Source organism: Salvelinus namaycush, chromosome 12 (genome assembly GCF_016432855.1).
Source record: "Salvelinus namaycush isolate Seneca chromosome 12, SaNama_1.0, whole genome shotgun sequence".
Taxonomy (NCBI): Eukaryota; Metazoa; Chordata; class Actinopteri; order Salmoniformes; family Salmonidae; genus Salvelinus; species Salvelinus namaycush.
In genome coordinates this window covers 44,458,286-44,479,451 of record NC_052318.1, presented here as the reverse complement: position 1 = coordinate 44,479,451, position 21,166 = coordinate 44,458,286, and the positions used below count along the sequence as shown (strand labels likewise).

Below are 21,166 nucleotides of genomic sequence, written 5' to 3'. Positions count from 1 at the left end.
TTAGTGCTGGCTGCCGATCGGGCCGCCAAAAGCATGCCTCTGTAGTTTGGTCGGTGAGGAGCTGCAGCGATGAGACAAGATCGTAATCACGAAATTGGGGAGAAAGGGGGCTTAAAATAATAATCCGGCACTATGTACAAAGAGGGCAGGTGGAGGAAGAGAGTGAATTGGGAGCCTTGAATAAAGAGATTATATTTTGAAGCAGATTACTGCTGAGTCAATCATGGAAGGATATGCCCTGGTCAACTGTACAGTATATTGGAAGGATATGCCCTGGTCAACTGTACAGTATATTGGAAGAATATGCCCCGGCTTTTTATTTTTATTTCCCTTTTGACTTTCGCTTCATAGTAAGACTATAGAGCTCTGGCTTTTTGGAGATCTGCATGGCGGATCTTAGCCTGACAAAAAAATTCAAGTTTTATATATTGGTTGTAGATAAGTGAGACCATCAATAACCATCTAGAAAAACTTTTGTGCATTGTTGTTTTTCCAGTACATTGTCCTTTTAGTGCACATACAAAATAAAGTCAAGGGCAGTAGTGTTTGCAGGTCTTTTCCCTTGCCCAGCACTAACACACCAGATTTAGCTTATCTTAGCATATGACCCCATGCTGGATGCTTGAGGTGGGACTCCCTCCAGACTCATGGCCCTCAGAGAGGCCTCCTCAGTGGGTGTCAGAACAGGGTCATGGAGAGGCTGCTTGTTCATGTGCAGGAGGCTGAATATCTCTTGTTCTAGGAAGGTTTGGGCCTGGAGCACATAATATCTGAAATTAGTTTACAATCATGGAACACAAACAGAAAAAAAACAAAGGAACTTTTTACACCAACCTTACATCCAGCTACCACCTGCTCTATGCGTTTTGGGCCAGAGGGCTCTTGGTTCAGTGGGAAGACCAGCTGCTCTGCCTTCTGGTTCTGTAGGACCACACTCTGCCAGCAGGACACCTCTTTTGACGTTTTCTCAAAAGCCACTTCTCTTTGGATCTGTAAAAGGATATTTGTTAAATCCTCAGTTGTAAACAGAGGCCTGCATTCAAGACTACCCTTTGATGGTCTTACCCGTTCTGTCTACTTCCTGGTCAGGGGTGTTTCCAGGGTGCTCTGGTTGTGTTGAAGGTTCTTCAGCTGCTTCTTCGTCTTCATTAAGGCACTGGGGGTCTTACCCAAGGTTCCAATGAGGTCAGACAAATTGATTTTGTCTCTTTCACCTGTCATTCATGACACGCAGACAGACATACAGTTCGGACCGTCAAATCACATGTACCTGGATCTTGTCAGACATTTAGCTACACGTTTTACTACTGAACTGCCAAACTATCTTGATAAAAGCACAAGGGATTTTGAAAAAAGTAAACCGGGTACATTTAGTTTAATTTACCTTTGACTGTGAATTCTGACACCTGAATGCTTTCTTCAGACCATTCAGTAAGCTTCTTCCTAATAGTATGAATAATAAACGTTGACAAAAAAAACTGATCAAACATACATGACTACAAAAGCAACACAAATAAAAAATGTTACATTACATACTGTTGATTTAATTCAATTGGTAGGCTAAGTCCTCCGGTCTGCATTTCTCTTTGTTAGGTTGTAATTTGAAATACTTGCTACACCAGAAGTTAATGGTTATATGTAGGAGGAATGTATATGGTGGGGTCAGTTGAGGGTGGATAAGATCCAGGGAAAGTTACTAAGTAAGGAAAAAGGCAATCACGTGGTTGTGGTCACTGATAAGGGTGGATAGCTGAAGATTAGTGAGGAATGTGGGCCGAGGTCAGGTCAGGTCAAGTCCCATGAAAGGAGAAGGAACAGTTTTATTACCCACATCACATAACTTCCTGCCTAGCAACAAATATGTAGTGTTTAGAGAAAAGGAGGAGACTAAGCCTAAAGGGGGGTATAAATACTTGTGCTTGTGTAAACATGTCTTTGTCTTATGCAGCTGAATGACCCAGTGGTTGAATAAACTTGGTTTGAGCTTTACTAGTCGTCCGCGAGTTTTACTCTGTTCATTTAGAATCTAACATCTTGTACAACTCCAGAAGCCCCACTTATCTAGGAATGTACCATTAAAACATGATCAGTTCTGACCTTTTCTTCCCCCCCCAAGCGAGCTGATAGCCTCCAGTAGCTTGCAGTGTTTCCTCTCATCATCACTGCCTCCCTGTATCAAACAAGACACAGTACCAAAGTTGACCGACCAATCCATAATTGATTTGCTTGGAAAAGTTAGATTCAATATAGTGATCTGCTTCTACATGTTTCTAAAATCCCAAATAGACAGATATGAGCAATTCCAGGTTAACGGAATTACGCTTTGACTCAGATTATTCACTTTAAAATGTATGCCAAACAAAAACCATTGATTTCAACATTTACAAATTATACAACTATGCAAAAGGACAAAAACCACTTCATGTCACCACTCTCTCTACCTCTGCTGAGCTGTAAATGAACAGCATTCTCACATACAACGCATTTGGAAAGTATTCAGACCCTTTCTCCACATTTTGTTACGTTACAGCCTTATTCAAAAATGTACTAAATTATTATTTTTCCTCATCAATCTACACACAATACCCCATAATGACAACACAAAGACAGATGTAGACATTTTTACAAATGTATACAAAATAAAAACAGATATATCACATTTACATAAGTATTCAGACCCTTTGCTATGAGACTCGAATTTGAGCTCAGGTGCATCCTGTTTCCATTGATCATCTTTGAGATTTTCCTACAACTTGATTGGAGTCCACCTGTGGTCAATTCAATTTATTGGACATGATTTGGAAAGGCACACAACTGTCTATATAAGGTCCCACGGGAGACAGTGCATGTCAGAGCAAAAACCAAGCCATGAGGTTGAAGGAATTGTCTGTAGAGCTCCGAGACAGTATTGTGTCAAGGCACAGATTTGAGGAAATGTCCCCCCAAAATTCTACTAAGCTATATGGAATTGTTTTAAGAAGGACAATTTAGCTATTTGATTTTGATGTATAAAAAAAATATATCCCAAAAATGTATATGATGAATTTTTTTTGTGTCTTACTGCTATTAGCTCATGTAAACACATTGCATTACAGATTCACTACATGGAACAGATAATCCCCCCAAAATATCAAAAGGAAGTTTGTTCTGAAGTGCCTCTCCTATATCGGAGAGATACACAATATATACAAAAGTATGTGGACACCCCTTCAAATTAGTAGATTTGGCTATTTCAGCCACACCTGTTGCTGACAGGTGTATAAAATTGAGCACACAGCCATGCAATCTCCATAGACAAACATTGGCAGTAGAATGACCTTCCTGAAGAGCTCAGTGACTTTCAACGTGGCACCGTCATAGGATGCCACATTCACAACAAGTCAGTTCGTCAAATTTCTGTCCTGCTAGATCTTCCCCGGTCAACTATAAGTGCTGTTATTGTGAAGTGAAAACATCTAGGAGCAACAACGGCTCAGCCATGAAGTGGTAGGCCACACAAGCTCACAGAACAGGGCCGTAGAGTGCTGAAGCGCATAAAAATCATCTGTCCTAGATTGCAACACTCACTACTGAGTTCCAAACTACCTCTTAAAGCATCGTCAGCACAAGAACTGTTCGTCGGGAGCGTCATGAAATGGGTTTCCATGGCAGAACAGCCGCACTCAAGCCTAAGATCACCATGCGCTATGCCAAGCGTCGGCTGGAGTGGTGTAAAGCCCGCCGCCATTGGACTCTGGAGCAATGGAAACGTGTTCTCTGGAGTGATGAATCACGCTTCACCATCTGGCAGTCCGACGGACGGATCTGGGTTTGGTGGATGCCAGGAGAACACTACCTGCCCCAATGCATAGTGCTAACTGTAAGGGTTGGTGGAGGAGGAATAATGGTCTGGGTTTTGGGTTTTTCATGGTAATGGTCTGGGTTTTTCATGGTTCGGGCTAGGCCCCTAGGTTCCAGTGAAGGGAAATCTTAATGCTACAGCATACAATGACATTCTAGACGATTCTGTGCTTCCAACTTTGGGGAAGGCCCTTTCCTGCATGACAATGCTCCTGTGCACAAAGCGAGGTCCATACAGAAATGGTTTGTTGAGATCGGCGTGAAAGAACTTGACTGGCCTGCACAGAGCCCTAACCTCAAACCCATCGAACACCTTTGGGATGAATTGGAAGGCCGACTGCGAGCAAGGCCTAATCGCCCAACCTAACTAATGCTCGTGGCTGAATAGAAGCAAGTCCCCACAGCTATGTTCTAACATCTAGTGGAAAGCCTTCCCAGAAGAGTTTAGGCTGTTATAGCAGCAAAGGGGGGACCAACTCCATATTAATGCCCATGATTTTGGAATGAGATGTTCAACGAGCAGTGAGCTTGTGTGGCTTACCACTTTGCAGCTGAGCCGTTATTGCTCCTAGACATTTCCACTTCATGATAACGGCACATACAGTTGACCGGGGCAGCTCTAGCAGTGCAGAAATTTGACAAACTGACTTGTTGGAAAGGTGGCATCCTATGACGGTGCCGCGTTGAAAACCACTGAGCACTTCAGTAAGGCCATTCAGTAAGGCCATTATTTTGTATATATAGTGTATATTGAGAACATAGGGTACTACTTCCTCTTGTACAATAAGGGATAGTTTTGCTGGGGAGAGAAGAGAATAATGTGACCATTTGAAAGCTAAAAAAAGATTGCGAAATGTTTAATGCTAGAAAAGGTTGGAGACCCCTGGTCTAGGGTGTCTGGGATGATGGTGTTGATGTGTGTCATGACCAGCCTGTCAAAGCACTTCATAATTACAGATGTCATTTAGGCAAGTTACCTTGGGGCTCTTGGGAACAGGGACAATGATGGTCAGCTTGGGATTACAGACTGAGACAAGGAGAGATTGAAAATGTCTGAAGACACTTGCCAGCTGGTCTTCGCATGCTTTGAGAATGAGCCCTGGATTTCTGTCCAGTGGCCTTGTTGACTGTTAACCTTTTTTAAATGTTTTGCTCATATCGGCCACGGAGAGCGAGATCACACAGTCATCCGGAAAAACGGGCTTTCACGCAAGGCACAGTGTTATATTCCTCGAAGCAAGCATAAAAGCCATTTAGCTCGTTTGGGAGTTCTGCATCACTTGGCAACTCATGGCTGGGTTTCCCTTTGTAATCCGTTAACGTCTGCAAACCCTGCCACATTCGACGAGCGTCGGGGCTTGTGTAATAAGATTCCACCTTACTCCTATACTGGCCTTTTGCTTTTTTTGATGTCTCGTCTGATGTCGTTGCGGGATTTCTTGTATGCGCCCATGTCCGTGTCCCGTTCCTTGTAAGGGGTAGCTCTAGCCTTTAATCCAGCGCGGATATTGCCTGTAATCCAGGTTTTTTGGTTTGGATACGTTCGTATCACTGGTACTTCCTGTTTGAACAGGAGAGTAGTCATGGTCAGATTGAGGTAGGATGGCATTTTGCCCACTCTCCCCTATGCACTCACAGCGAATTGCGGAGTGGTAACGTGCTTAACCGTGACGCTGCTAAAAAACTCTGGGTTTAAAATGGTACAGTTCACGCATATTTAGCAGTTGAGAAATAAATAAAGTAGGAACGGAAAGCTAGGAACTTCCTCTTGAAACTGTTGTTTCCTGTGCAACTGCAAGAATTGTTGGGCATTGACTGCTTGTCAGAATGCAGGTTTCCCTCTGACTCGTAACTTGAATGCGACTCGAGATGAATATTTATCTCATATAGAACACACAAGCAGACAATGTAAATTGATAAACTATTCTACTATGGGGTTGTCCAATTTTTCAAGTCATTACTTGTTACTTTGTTTGCAGAGGAAAAGTAAAAGTGGACAGTTCTAGCATCTGCAAAAGGCCTCGACACAAATATGTGTTCATGTTTCATATTTTTTGGGCCGTGGCGACAATGATTTTGCCATGGCGCAACACAACAGTTAAATGAGTACAGCAGAAAGACTGGAGCTATGGATGCAAGGACTGACCATCCATGACATCCACATTATAGTTTTAACAGTGTTTTGAGGCTAGACAGTGTTTGTTTACATTTACAATGTTTATAAACATTGGAGTAAAACAAGCTTATATTTTGGGTTCTGATGGGGTACGACAGCTGAACTAAAGCTCATGAAGCATTTATAAGTTATATTATTCAAGAATCAATGGGTATATCATGGTATTCCAATGCCTAAAATGTATGTAGCAACTAAGGATTCTAGCTTTAAATTACAGTACATTTATGAGAAGGAAAAAAATAAGATTTTTAATCAATGGAGCACTGCGGATACCAATATCCCTGTGAGCCTCTCCGGCCCATGTTGTCCAGGATTAAGAACATAAATTAATAATATTACATTGTAATGTATTGTATTACATCCTCTAAAGTTATTCCTGGATCCCTTGGCCAAAATAATTTTCGTCTGTTAGAAATGTTCAGAAATAAAATGACCCCCACACCCTGCAGTATGGTACAATACATTACACTGTATTCTAGTGTGCTCTACTGGACTGAACTCTACTTTACTGTTCTGTCCAAACTTGTGACCGTCTCAGATTTGGCCCGGCCAGGGTGGACTGACCAAATTTGAACAACTTTTCTGACGAAGGCCGTGAGGCCGATACGTAAGCTTATTAAAGATCAGTGATACTATCAAGAGCAGTGTGCGGTTTGCTTTTTCCTTCAACGTCCATGGACGTCCCTTGTTGGCCGGTCACTCAGGGGGGGAGGATGCTTGTTACAGTAAATTGAGGGTAGGTGGTAGGTGTCAGTAAGAGCCATGAGATGTGACATTAACTGGGCGAGTGAGAAGAGCGGCAGCGAGAGGGAGAATGAGGCGTCGTCCAGACTTTTCACAGTCTTGCTTTGTCCACCAAATAACAGAAAGAGAGGAAAAACTGTCATGAGCTGAACATAACAGTCAGTGGAAGGTAGGACAGTAGCAGGTGACCCAACTGTGGTTTGTGACTACAATGATTTCCCATTGTAGCCAATTCAATTGCAGTAATTAACAATTTGGTAACAGAATGAGTTTTAATCACGTAATAATTCATAAACAACCTTGATATCAGTAAAAACACGAACTAATTGGTAGGTCTACCTTAATTGTTTCTTCTGGGAGCTTTCTTAAACTTACAGAAGGCAAATAATTTCTCCAAAACTAAATATTAGTGTTGCTATTAGTTGGCAGGAGTTCTTACTTCAACATTATTTAGGGTGTCCAAAAGCAAAATCGCCTATTTTGACCAATGGGTAAAATAATATGTTCATTGTGTAGATAATCCCCTAAAATACTGTCTATCATAATCCGTAAAAAAATTATTGGAGTTTTGTCAACAGAGCTCGGTGCTTATTATTGGATGTATTTGATTACGAGTTTTTGGATATAGTGTTAATTAAATATTTTGAGAAAAACCCCACTGAACGATTCAGAAGAATCAAATGTGTCTTGGTGAAACGTATTTAAAAATATATATTTTATAACATAATGAGGTGAAATTCATCACCAAAGCGCATATTCACCCACTCTGAGCAGAGTGATGAATTTCTAATCCATCTGTTTGCCCAGAAATCAAAGCCTTTGCTTATTCTTAATTTTAAGGTTTGAAACTTTCAGAAATGTATATATATATATATATATATATATATATCTTTATTTTTATTTTTTATGTTGACTCTTAGCTTTCATTTGACACCCAATTTGACATGCTCAGAACTAGAGATGAAACGGTATGAAAATGTAATTTCACAATTATAGTGACCAAAATTATTACGGTTATCAGTATTATCGCGGTATTGTTAAAACGTGCTGGAAATGTTCAAAAAGTACTGAAATCATTTCACCAAGTTTTATATTGAAAGCCATTTTGTGTGCATAAACATGAAAATAATAACATTAAACATTAACATTAAGGATGGCACCATGTGGCCATGAGAGGTAAAAGTTTCCCTAGTGCAGCTTTAAATGAACACAACCTTAAGTAAGCAAATCAAACGTGCATATAAAAGCAACACAAGTAAAGCAATGTGCATGTAAGAACAATACAACCATATGTAAACACATCCAATGTGCATGTAAGAACAATACAACCATATGTAAACACATCCAATGTGCATGTAAGAACAATACAACCATATGTAAACACATCCAATGTGCATGTAAGAACAATACAACCATATGTAAACACATCCAATGTGCATGTAAGAACAATACAACCACATGTAAACACATCCAATGTGCAGGTGTTGACATTAAAATAACAACACAAAATATGCACAAAAAAATCAAATGAACAGCGCTGATTGTATGTCCGTTCTCTCCTTCATACAGAAATAAGGTGCTGCTGGCCTAACATCCTGTATGGATGCATCTTCGTTCACTTGAGATTGAAATGTAAAAATGTCAGCATATTTACTGTCCGGTTTAAGTAGTGATCTGCGAGGGGAAACAATGTGCCCGCTGGCACTGAACACTCTCTGATGGCACGCTGGTTGCTGGGATGCACAAAAGCTTCCTGGCAACCCTGGCAAGGTGAGGCAGCTCTGATGCATGGCCCCTCCACCACACCAGGGGATCCTCTTCTGCTGGAATGGTTGGCAGAGACAGGTAGACCTTGATCCCTTGATCCCGTGCTTCTACACCTGCATTGCTTGCTGTTTGGGGTTTTAGGCTGGGTTTCTGTACAGCACTTTGAGATATCAGCTGATGTAAGAAGGGCTATATAAATACATTTGATTTGATTTGATTCTTTCACTCTGTCTTCTGGGGTGGTCGGAATCTGACCCTCTTCACCTCTCTGCTGCCTCTTTCTCAGTAACCCAGCCAGGCCTTTCCCCTCCGATGCCGCTGCGGGGGTGTTGGTGGTGCTGCTGGTGCTTTGTGGTTCTTCCCTTTTCTTGTTCAGCTGCCAGCTTCAAGGCCTTCTGGACACAGCTGTCAGTGTCAACTTTTGCAGCCTCAGGCTCATCTAAAAGGCTCCTTTTGAAGCGGGGGTCAATGAAACAAGCCATGTGCATGACTCTATTTGCCTTCTCTGTGTATCTGTTGTTAAGGTCTTCTCTCATTACCCTTTTCATCTCCTTGGTCAGGGATGGCTCTGTATCCTTTTCCACCAGAACATCACGGGTGATGTGGTCCAGGACAGGCTTGATGGCTGACAGTGTCACTCGTGTCTCTGAGGCAAGTGCATCTGTAAACTTACTCCCTTATGACACTTATGTCGGCATCCTTGGGCATCAGATGCCATGTTCCTCTTTCTCCAGCCAGTGTTTTGCACAGACTGGCTGCTGTTGGCTGAGGAAACGCTCAAGCATCTTGTGTGTAGATCCCCATCGGGTCACCACATCATGGATCAGAGCCTTTTGTGGCATGTTGAGGCCAGCTTGCTTTTCTCTCAGTTCTCTCCTCTTCCAGCTCCGTCAGAAGCCTTGGACCAGATGACAGCAGGCCTTAACTGCTGTGTCAACCCTGAATTTTCAGAGCCTTTGAGATGGCCAGGTTCAAATTATGGCCAAAGCACCCAAGCCACAGATCTGGGAACTCTTCAAAAGCCTTGATCATGTTTGTTGCGTTGTCTGTGGTTATGCAGACCAGGTCTTTCTTGTTGATCCCCCACTCTTCCAGCATATTCTCAAAAAATCCTCTGATGATGTGAGCCGAGTGATCTTCTGGAAAGAACTGTAATTCCAGGCAGTTTGATTCCAGTTGCCAGTCTGGGGTGAGGTAATGGATAGTGAAGCTGATGTAGGGTTGACCACCCCCGCTTTTACTGGTCCAGAGGTCAGTAGTTGCAGCAAACCATGTGCCTTGAGCCAAACTTTTTCCAACATCAGCTTTAACCTGGTTGTTCAGGTCTTTGATTTCAGTCTTGGAAAGTAATGTTTGTGATGGCACTTTGTAGTGAGTCACGGCAACCTTCATCAGCCTCAGAAAGCCAGGCTTCTCAACAATTTGAAACGGCATCATGTCCTTTGCAATGTAATATGAAAGGGCTGCAGTGAGGCCTTGAGCATTTTTTGATGTTGGTGCATAAGCAGCCTGCCTTTTAAATGCTTGCTGGAGTGTCTGTATCCCAGCTGTAGATGAGGATGGAACAGTAGCATCACTGGGTTTGCCTGCTGCACGCCCACTCTGTAAACGCCCACTCTGTAAAAAGGAAATAGCAAATGTATTATTATGATTAACTCACTCACACACACACACACACACACACACACACACACACACACACACACACACACACACACACACACACACACACACACACACACACACACACACACACAATCTTCTGTGTTACATTTGAGTATATGCAATGATCCCATGCACAATTTACATAAATACAAATGAGTCTTAAGAAGACAGTGATAGTAATTGCAATGAGCCCAACAGTTGACATAAATATTGGAGTCTATAGTGTCTCTCCTGTTGGTACACTTTTACAACCAAGTCGACGACTGCCCGATTTTGAATAAACAAAATATGTTGGTTGGGTGACTAAACTACATAACGTGTTATCGTGTGCAATGGGCGAATAGAGTCTGCAGACACACAACGCATACAGCAGCAGAACAACGGGTAGTGTTTTTACAAGAGTAGGTAACACTGAAAGCTTCAGTTTACATGATTGACAAGGTATCAGCAAGTTAGACAGACAAACCATGACATTTTCCCCCATTCCGAAGTCCCCACATCATGCATTGAGCTAAAAGTTAACTTACCTTGCATTCGCTATAAAGTAGTGGGTGTTGGTCATGAAGATGACTCAAGAGATTTGAAGTGTTGTCCCCTTTCGCAGTGATTTTGTTGTTGTTGCATGTTCTGCAGACAGGGTGACCATCTTCGATTAAGTTTCCCTCAGCACTCTTGTAAAACCCAAAATACGACCACACTTCAGATTTGGTCCTCTTAGAAGGCTGAAAAATCTCCAGAGCGCTGTCACTGCCTTCCGCCATGTTTTCACACAAAACAAAACCCACGTTGCGTGCTGCGCCTGCGTCAGACTGTTGCTAACTTTGGTTGATGCTGGACAGTATTTACAGTGAATTTTTCAAGCCACGGTAATCAAACACAGTTTTATTGATAATTAATGTTTGAAACGGTAATGCTAACCGTTGGGAATTTTACTGTGGTTTATCGTGATACCGGTAACCGTTTCATCCCTACTCAGAACTTTACATATTGATGCTTATGGGTCCTTTCAGATGGAAATGCCCATATGCTACTGTTTTATTTTCTCAAGATAATAACTGCAGTGGTGTGTGCATCCCACCTCATCCTCACTGGCACTAATTATGTAATCTGCTAGTGCTTGATGAAGATCCTCTTCATCCATCCCCTGGACCATCGTTGCACTGGAGTGAGGGGTGTAAGCGCTGCGTTAATCGAATCCGGTATCAGGATAAATAAAAAGCAAGGTCTGCTAACTTTCTTTAATTATTTTTAATTAACGCAAGCAATAAATGGCAAATGCAATTTTCGTATATACGGGTTCACTGTATCACCGCGTAAGGGTAAAACAGAGAACTCTGGAATGTGCGCAAACAACAGTTATTATACTATGACAGCCATAGTTCCAACCCGTCCGTTGGCCTATCACAGTAGAGGCTGAGCGTGGTTTAAACTTTGCTCAGCCTATCGCTGGCACTCAGACTGGTCCCAGTCTCTTGGTGCTCTCAGGTGTCCTCATCTGGTCTATGGGTAGATTAGATCTGTCTTGTTCCGCTCCCCAGATGCTACACTCAAACAGTTCCTTTTATGGTATTGTCCAGTGTCCTACCCTCCCTGGTTGGCCTAGAGATATGCACCCCTCCCCTCTCCAGATTGACCACAGCTTTTATAGCATGTCACTCTATGTTGCTCAGTCTTTACACACATACACTCACACACAAACAATGCAGATGTAACAAAACAATATTCCTCTTCCTACAAGATGGTAACGGGCTATAGTGCATAAACATAAATCCTAACAGGGGCAACAATCATTACTTATGTTGCCCCTCGCTTGTTGTTATTGTATCATCAATATCTGATTTAGCTAACAAAGATCGTCATCATTGGCCCTGGACTTTTGTGTAACGTTACAGGGTGTAGCTTGTTAGTTAGCCAACGGTCTTCCATATGGACAAGGAAAAATTGTCACGCATACTTTGGTCAGCCAGGTAGCTACAACGCTAATATGAGCTAGCTAGCGAACGTAATTTAGATGTCCCCGGCACCATCAGTGCCTCTCGACCTTTCATTTCAACTAACCAGTAGCACAACAAAAAAATATCAGTAACAACCCAAGTTATTGAAAAGCCTGGAGTTCGTTGCACAAACCTTGTAATCTTCATAGTTTATGCACCATTTAGTGCAGTTTTTGACTTAGCCATTTTGACTAGCTAGACTTACATGTGCAATGTACAGTGTAGGAATCAAATCTGTTGTGCATTGTCGTAAAAACGCGTGCTCCACAGCTGGCGTGTTCGAGGACATCAATGCTGCGCACTGCAGTCAGTGCACATGGCCCAGATCAAAGATGATCTATATTGACAATTTGGTTGGCTGACCGCTCTAACGATGGAAATACATGCACGCAAAGGCGAAAGCCAGGAGGGAGGACGCAAAATCAAGTGGGAACATTCTAGCCCAAGGCTCTCAAACCCTGTTCCTGGAGAGCTAGGTTTTTGCTCCAACCCTAATTGTAACTAACCTGATTCAGTTTGGACTATAACTTAAGCATTATGAAACTTCTATTTGATCAAATAAGCCTCAGCTATCAAAATAGCAATTCACTTTTATCTTGACCAAATTAGACACTCGCATTGCACCCCCATACAAAAACTTATAATTTGGTCTGCTTAAAACTTCTTAGGGCTAGGTGTTGAGCGGGACACCTGCTGACAACATCCGGTGAAATTGGAGAACGCGCAATCCAAATAAATATTTATAATAATATTAAACATTCATGAACATACAAGTGTCTTTAATCATTTAAAAGCTTAACTTCTTGTTAATCTAACTGCGTTGTCAGATTTCAAAATGCGCTGAGGACAGCGCCCCACATTAGCATATTTTTCAACCAGCACAGGCTTCACAAAATCCCAAATCGCGATGAAATAAATCACTTACATTTGAAGATCTTCCTCTGCAATCCCAAGGGTCCCAGTTACAACATGAATGGTCGTTTTGTTCGATAAAATCCTTCTTTATATCCCAAAAAGTCTGTTTAGTTGGCGCCATTGATTTCAGTAATCCACTCGTTCAACATGCAGACAAAGGAGTCCAAAAAGCTACCGCTAAACTTCGTCCAAACAAGTCAAACGACGTTTCTATTTAATCCTCAGGTACTCTAAAATGTAAATAAACTATAATATTTTACATGGAAAGTAGTATGTTCAATAGGAAAGGAAAATGCGTAAGAGCGCACCGAAAGACTGATTTGCTTCAGGTGGTCCCCTAACAAAAACTCCAAATACTTGTTCGTTTTTCAAAAAAGAAGCCTGAAACCTTGAAGAAATACTGTTGACATCTAGTGGAAGCCATAGGAATTGCAATCTGGGTGACGCAGTTACAAAGAAACAATAGGTTTCCATAATAAGAGCCTGGGAGCTAAAAAAAAATATTTCTGGTCGGATTTTCTTCAGATTTTCGCCTGCCATATCAATTCTGTTATAGTCTCAGACATTATTTTAACAGTTTTAGAAACTCAAAGTGTTTTCTATCTAATGCTACCAATTATATGCATATCCTGGCTTCTGGGCCTGAGTAACAGGCAGTTTACTTTGGGCACGTCAGTCAGGCGGAAATTCAGGAAACTAGACCCTAGCCCGAAGAAGTTTTAATCTGCACTGACATATTTTTCCAGAGTAGACCCTTTCGCTTCTTCTCTTCCTCTCTGCCGAGATCTGATGAAATTGACCCCTTGCCCTGCTCTAACATTCACTTTAGAAAAACTCCTGGCTCTCTAATCATGACCATCCAGTCCATAATGAATGAGTGAGTCTTATCTTCTTGTGATATCTATCTATCTATCTATCTACAGTTGAAGTCGAAGTTTACATACACCTTAGCCAAATACATTTAAACTCAGTTTTTCACAATTCCTGACATTTAATCCCAGTAAAAATTCCCTGTTTTAGGTCAGTTAGGATCACCACTTTATTTTAAGAATGTGAAATGTCAGAATAATAGTAGAGAGAATGATTTGTTTCATCACATTCCCAGTGGGTCAGACGTTTACATACACTCAATTAGTATTTGGGAGCATTGCCTTTAAATTAACTTGGGTCAAACGTTTCCACAAGCTTCCCACAATAAGTTGGGTGAATTTTGGCCCATTCCTCCTGACAGAGCTGGTGTAACTGAGTCAGGTTTGCAGGCCTCCTTGCTCGCACACACTTTTTCAGTTCTGCCCACACAATTTCTATGGGATTGAGGTCAGGGCTTTGTGATGGCAACTCCAATACCTTGACTGTGTTGTCCTTAAGCTATTTTGCCACAACTTTGGAAGTATGCTTGGGGTCATTGTCCACTTGGAAGACCCATTTGTAACCAAGCTTTAACTTCCTGACTTATGTCTTGAGATGTTGTTTCAATATATCCACAACATTTTCCTTCCTCATGATGCCATCTATTTTGTGAAGTGCACCAGTCCCTCCTGCAGCAAAGCACCCCCACAACATGATGCTGCCACCACCGTGCTTCACGGTTGGGATGGTGTTCTTCGGCTTGCAAGCTTCCCCCTTTTTCCTCCAAACATAACGATTGTCATTATGGCCAAACAGTTCTATTTTTGTTTCATCAGACCAGAGGATATTTCTCCAAAAAGTACGATCTTTCTCCCCATGTGCAGTTGCAGACCGTAGCAGTGGCTTCTTCCTTGCTGAGCGGCCTTTCAGGTTATGTCAATATAGGACTCGTTTTACTGTGGATATAGATACTTTTGTACCTGTTTCCTCCAGCATCTTCACAAGATCCTTTGCTGTTGTTCTGGGATTGATTTGCACTTTTCACACCAAATTACGTTCATCTCTAGGAGACAGAACCCGTCTCCTTCCTGAGCGGTATGACGGCTGCGTGGTCCCATGGTGTTCATGCTTGTGTACTATTATTTGTACAGATGAACATGGTACCTTCAGGCGTTTGGAAATTGCTCGCAAGGATGAACCAGACTTGTGGAGTTCTACAATTCTTTTCTGAGGTTGTCACGATCGCCGTAATAACATTCGGACCAAAGCGCAGCGTGAAATCGGTTCGATTTTTTATTTGAAGTGAACCGCACAAAAAACAATAAAGAATACACGAAAGGTGACATTCTGGAGTGCTCACAGGCAACAACACAAAAACAAGATCCCACAAAACATAGTGGGGAAATGTCTGCCTAAATATGATCCCCAATCAGAGACAACGATAAACAGCTGCCTCTGATTGGGAACCATACCAGGCCAACATAGAGAATAAAAATGCTATCTATGGTCAGGGCTTGACAGAGGTCTTGGCTGATTTATTTTGATTTTCCCATGATGTCAAGCAAAGAGGCACTGAGTTTGAAGGTAGGCCTTGAAATACATCCACACGTACACCTCCAATTGACTCAAATTATGTCATTTAGCCTATCAGAAGCTTCTAAAGCCATGACATCATTTTCTGGAATTTCCAAGCTGTTTAAAGGCACAGTCAACTTAGTGTATGTAAACTTCTGACCCACTGGAATTGTGATACAGTGAATTATAAGTGAAATAATCTGTCTGTAAACAATTGTTGGAAAAATTACTTGTGTCATGCACAAATTAGATGTCCTAACCGACTTGCCAAAACTATAGTTTGTTAACAAGAAATTTGTGGAGTGGTTGAAAAACGAGTTTTAATGACTCCAACCTAAGTGTAGGTAAACTTCCGACTTCAACTGTAAGTATTCAGACCTTTTGCTATGAGACTCCAAATTGAGCTCTGGTGCATCCTGTTTCCATCCTTAAAATGTTTCTCAGTCCACCTGTGGTAAATTCAATTGATTTGACATGATTTGGAAAGGCATACACCTGTCTGTATAAAGTCCCACAGTTGACAGTGCATGTCAGAGCAAAAACCAAACCATGAGGTCAAAGGAATTGTCCGTAGAGCTCCGAGACATGGTTGACTCGAGGCACAGCATTGAAGGTCCCCAAGAACACAGTGGCCTCCATAATTCTTAAATGGAAGAAGTTTGGAACCACCAAGACTCTTCCGAGAGCTGGTCGCCCGGCCAAACTGAGCAATCGGGGTTGAAGGGCCTTGGTCAGGGTGGTTACCAAGAACCCGATGGTCAATCTGACAGAGCTCCAGAGTTCCTCTGTGGAGATGGAAGAACCTTCCAGAAGGACAACCATCTCTGCAGCAGTCCACCAATCAGTCCTTTATGGTAGAGCAGCCAGATAGCCTGCTTGGAGTTTGGCAAAAGGCACCTAAAGGACTCAGACCATGAGAAGCAAGATTCTCTGGTCTGATGAAACCAAGATTGAAAACTTTGGCCTGAATGCCAAGCGTCACATCTGGAGGAAACCTGGCACCATCCCTACGATGAAGCATGGTGGTGGCAGCATCATGCTGTGGGGATGTTTTTCAGACTGGGAGACTAGTCAGGATCGAGTGAAAGATGAACGGACAAGTCTCTAAATGTCGTTGAGTGGCCCAGCCAGAGCCTGGACTTGAACCCAATCTAACATCTCTTTAGAGACCTAAAAATAGCTGTCCAGCGACACTCCCCATCCAACCTGACAAAGCTTGAGAGGATCTGCTTGGGAGAATGGGCATGTGAAAATGTGAATGTGAAATTTCATTTTTTTAAATTTTTATAAATTTGCAAACATTTCTCAACCTGTTTTTGCTTTGTCATTATGGGGTTTGTAGATTGAGGGGGGAAAAACAATTTAATCAATTTAAGAATAAGGCTGTAACGTAACAAAATGTGGAAAAAGTGGGGTCTGAATACTTTCCGAATGCACCGTATGTCTGATCTACTAGGCAAATCCTTTAATGAAATAAAAACACACAACATTACTTTCTGTGAAGTACAGGAAAGTACTATTTTTTTTATTCCTTCATAATCAAACTTCACAAACAGCGTGAACTTGTACAATACCTCAGAGAGTGAAAATTACAAAAAAAGTGCTGGTAACATTTACAAAAAATCATCCTTACTTAGCAACAATCAGTTTATTCTTCCACACTTTTTTTAGTATTTTGTATTAAGGCTTAATACTTCTGTATAAAGTATATGCAAGATAAGTCTTCACAGTTTTTCGAAAAAAGTCACAATATTATGTAACATAATGAAGCTTTACGGCAATTTTTCTTTATAATAACAAATACACATCACTGGTAAATATACGTGAAATACAGGGCTTACTGTAAAATGGCAGGTAATGATACTGTTTGCTGAAATAACTTGCTTTCACACACTGATAGGAAAAGTTTGACATACCATTGTGATAACTGAAGGAGGAAGAAAGAAAAAAATTATAAGCTTAAACACTCGGGAGATCGCCTCCTAACTTTGGCACATCCCTTTAAACATTTTCACAAAATATATAAGGTTTATTTTGGAAATCATATGCACGGAAGAATAGCAAAACTGGCATATAGTGAAAACATGCTGTGTAGTAAGGTGCTAAATCAGAGATATTACATAACCAGCCTTTTCCACTCAGACTGACATGAATAAGGTGCATTTGTAAGACTCAAAGCATGTAGGTATTTATTTCTCTTAGATTTCAACTGTCTAAAATAACTTAGAAACACAAACTTTAAAAAACAATCAAAATAAAGTTGACCAAGTCTCGAAGTAGCCTCTTGTACTCATGCATCCCCATGGATTGAGAGAAATGGTTGAATATCTCTTACTACACTAATGCAGCTCTTCAGCTGTGGCATATGAAAATAAAAAGGAGAGCTGTATTTGATTTGTTATGTCATTTGCTTGTCTTTTAGAGTATGGATATTCCACAGAGGTTATTTAATGTGGAACATGCGTCTGAGAAATTAGAAGAGTAATGAATGAGATGGAATCAAAAAGTGAACGCAGTACAAAGCTGATATATATATATTCGGGGTATTTACTAAGCTGCACTAGTTAACAGATGGGAGCACTAGCCCTAGAACTTACCAATTTCACCCTCATGCATACTGTACGGTTAAAGTGATGCAACAAGCTTGCTTAAATAGCCTACATCACAAAAGCAATTTGGTTTTAGTGCAAACACTATTGGCTGGCTTCAGCTTCTCAATAATAACAAGCTCACCAAGGAGATTACAAGAAGGCACATACTTATGCTTCATATTTAGACAAACTGCAACACCTTTCAATAACACCACAAAGCAGTTATAACAGGAAAGCTACTATTCCCAGATACCAAAAATTATAATTATCATGATTGCTATCATAAATGATTGATGGTTCATAATTATCAATAGAGAACATTTCGATTTCAACAATATTTCACCCCACTACTCTTGATGTCTATTTCCTTATGGATAATTATGAATTATAATATATTTGGGTGGACTTTGATTCTTTGGATGACTAAACTGATGTTAAAATTGACGAGGAAAGATGCATTTCCCATCCATCAGTGTTTTTCTACAGAAATGTTGTAGTCTTTTTTTCCATTTTCAAAAATGTTTTCAATAATGTCCCAGAAAAATGTACTCCGACCTGACCTCAGATCTTTACATATGAGTGTTTTAAAACAGAAAAATAAGTAAATCAGTGAAGAAATTGAATGTTTTAACATGGAGGAAGTTTAATGTGTTATGTTGGCATCATTTGAAAGAAAATATTGTCTACATAACATAAACCTTTATTACCCTTTGTTCCGTTACCACCATCTTTTTCTGATGAGGACATTTTACAATGAGTGCATGTTTATGGGACATCTTGTGACTCTCAACTCCTTCCTGTCCCTCACTTAGGGCTTGTAAGAGCAATTTCATTTAGTCCAAAACAATTACAAGAGGAAACAGAACGTCTGATTGGTCAAACATGTCAACTCTAAACAACAATATGTGCGTGTCCAAGTTCATAATGTGTCTCAAAGACAACAGGTTTCCATTCTGTACCTTTAAACAAAAATCATGAAAAAAAAAAAAACTTTTAAAATATAACCTTTTACACAGCATTACACCTGTACACAGACAGCGTTTTTATTTCAAATACTGTGGCTTGAAGTATGTGTCAAATGTTCTGTGTTGTATTGCTTTCCATCAACAAAGACCAAAATATGTTTAGTGCAAATCTCTTTTCTGGTTTGATAAGTGGTAGTTGACTCTGCAAAAGACTTTAACATTAAGACAACATATACTGAGTGGTTTAGTTTGATTATTGAATTGCTATTAAGTGGTATCCCTTTTGATATTTTAGCATATACTTATTAGAACAGTCTTTCGTTAGAACAGCGAATTTTGAAATTGTTATTGTATAATAATGACGGACAGATTTTATAAGCCTGACAAAATGCAACAATTTAGCAGATATATTCAGCACCTTATTGAACTAAATGAAAATGGTGCAAATATAATTAGCAATTTCCATTAAAAAAATGTTGTCACTATTCCTTCTCCAGCAGTGTGGACATGCGCCATCTGTCAGGTAATGGGTGAGATAAGGCTTTATTCTGTGCAGTCGGTTCATGTCTCTCATATAACAGCTCTCAACTTGGAAATGTTGGAAAACTCAGTCCAGTCCAGTGTTTGACAAGTCAAAGTATAAAACTTCCTTGTACATATATAAAAATTTAAAATAAAACGTATCACCTATTTCAAAACAGCAGTCATACAATTCAAACAAGGTTGTTTCATAACAGTAATAAAAATAAAAACCAACTTGGAGCACACATAAAAGAAAAGAAAACTGACAAAACGACATTACTGCAGCATATAAGTCAGGGTTGCTTACTTGTGATGTTAACTACCTGTACTACAACAGCTCCACTTCTGCCAAGTTCATTATTTTAATATATAAGGAGTATTTGATCAGGAAGATAATGAAATCGCAAGCCAAAGCAGGCAACAAAACCTAAACAAAATATTCTTAACTAAATACATGTGTATATATAAATGCACCTCATATTTCACTGCAGATGCTTTTTTTTTTTCAAAAAGCTTGACTGATTAAAAACCTAAGCTTTCTGTAACATACAGCTAGCTACACTTCGAGAGCACACTGAATTTCTGATTTATCACTGAGGGGATCTTACAATGTCCAAGGGAGACACTGACTTTATGACACTACTACACTAAAGAAGCATGACACAAATTACTAATCATATTTCAAACATCCAGCTTGAAAAAAGCTTCAAAAGGCCATACCTCATCAATACGTGAAATATTAACAACAACAAAATCCAAAGGGTTACATTCTTCTTTGATATGAACAATTAATATTACAGAAAATATATAATGTAGTAATCGACATCATGTATGCCACCAACTGATAAGAAATTTGGTCCACATCTACAAGATGTTAATACAACTCAATTAATGTGAATATTATTACACTGTTTTGCTGTTTTTGCAGTAATTATTCATCAAATGTCTGCTGGCTATTGGGTTTAATGCTCTCTGGGAAGAATGTATCTGTAGCAGGCTCTAGGGTAGCCATCAAAATGTAATAATATCGTATTGTGGGATAAAAAAAAAAGGCCCTTAAATCTGATTTAGGCCTCTTTGCGTTACTTGAATTGGTTGTTATGGGCAGCGGCAAGTTTAATCTTCCTACTCTTTTACTCAATGGCATCAACACATTGCAAAACCAATAAACAAATATGTGCAAAAGCAACTAGCATCTTGGTCCATCTCAAAGTATGAAAAAACAGTATAAATTCGGTATAGATCTTCCACTATATGTTTGAAAAAACATTTTGAGACATGTGTCTTTTGAATATTAGTCAGGCAAATAGATAAATTGTGCATGGCACTTCAGTTTAGTATCAGTTTTCCACCAATCCAGTGCATTTTGTTTATCAGAGAATAAAAGCTTTGAAATCAACAATACGGCAGGAAGAAATCAACTACTGAAAACTGGAATAGCAGACGAACGAATCAAACAAAGACAAACAGATGAATCAAACCAAATGCGCGTATTGGAAAGGCCTAAATCAATTAGCTGATAGTATGTAGAAAAAATAACTAATAGATATTGAGTATTACTTT

The 21,166-nt window shown here is 40.3% G+C and overlaps 1 protein-coding gene and 1 pseudogene across 1 annotated transcript; both read right to left on the bottom strand.

Annotated features, from left to right (window-relative positions):
* On the bottom strand, positions 1–11,345 carry LOC120057583 (annotated as a pseudogene).
* LOC120056631 (E3 SUMO-protein ligase ZBED1-like) lies at positions 8,200–11,416 on the bottom strand. Its single transcript, XM_039004831.1, has 2 exons — positions 10,720–11,416; positions 8,200–10,144 (listed from the first exon to the last, which is right to left on the bottom strand). The coding sequence occupies exons 1-2, from the start codon at positions 10,951–10,953 to the stop codon at positions 9,461–9,463; spliced, it is 918 nt and encodes a 305-aa protein (XP_038860759.1). The 5' UTR covers positions 10,954–11,416; the 3' UTR covers positions 8,200–9,460.
* Positions 11,417–21,166: the final 9,750 nt, after the last annotated feature.

What these genes read in the sequence shown, in the direction of transcription:
- LOC120056631 (XM_039004831.1), bottom strand. Translation starts at nt 10,953, where the DNA reads ATGGCGGAAGGCAGTGACAGCGCTCTGGAGATTTTTCAGCCTTCTAAG. An exon ending in TACTTTATAGCGAATGCAAG is followed by an intron (nt 10,145 to 10,719) that starts GTAAGTTAACTT and finishes TCCTTTTTACAG; the next exon opens with AGTGGGCGTTTACAGAGTGG.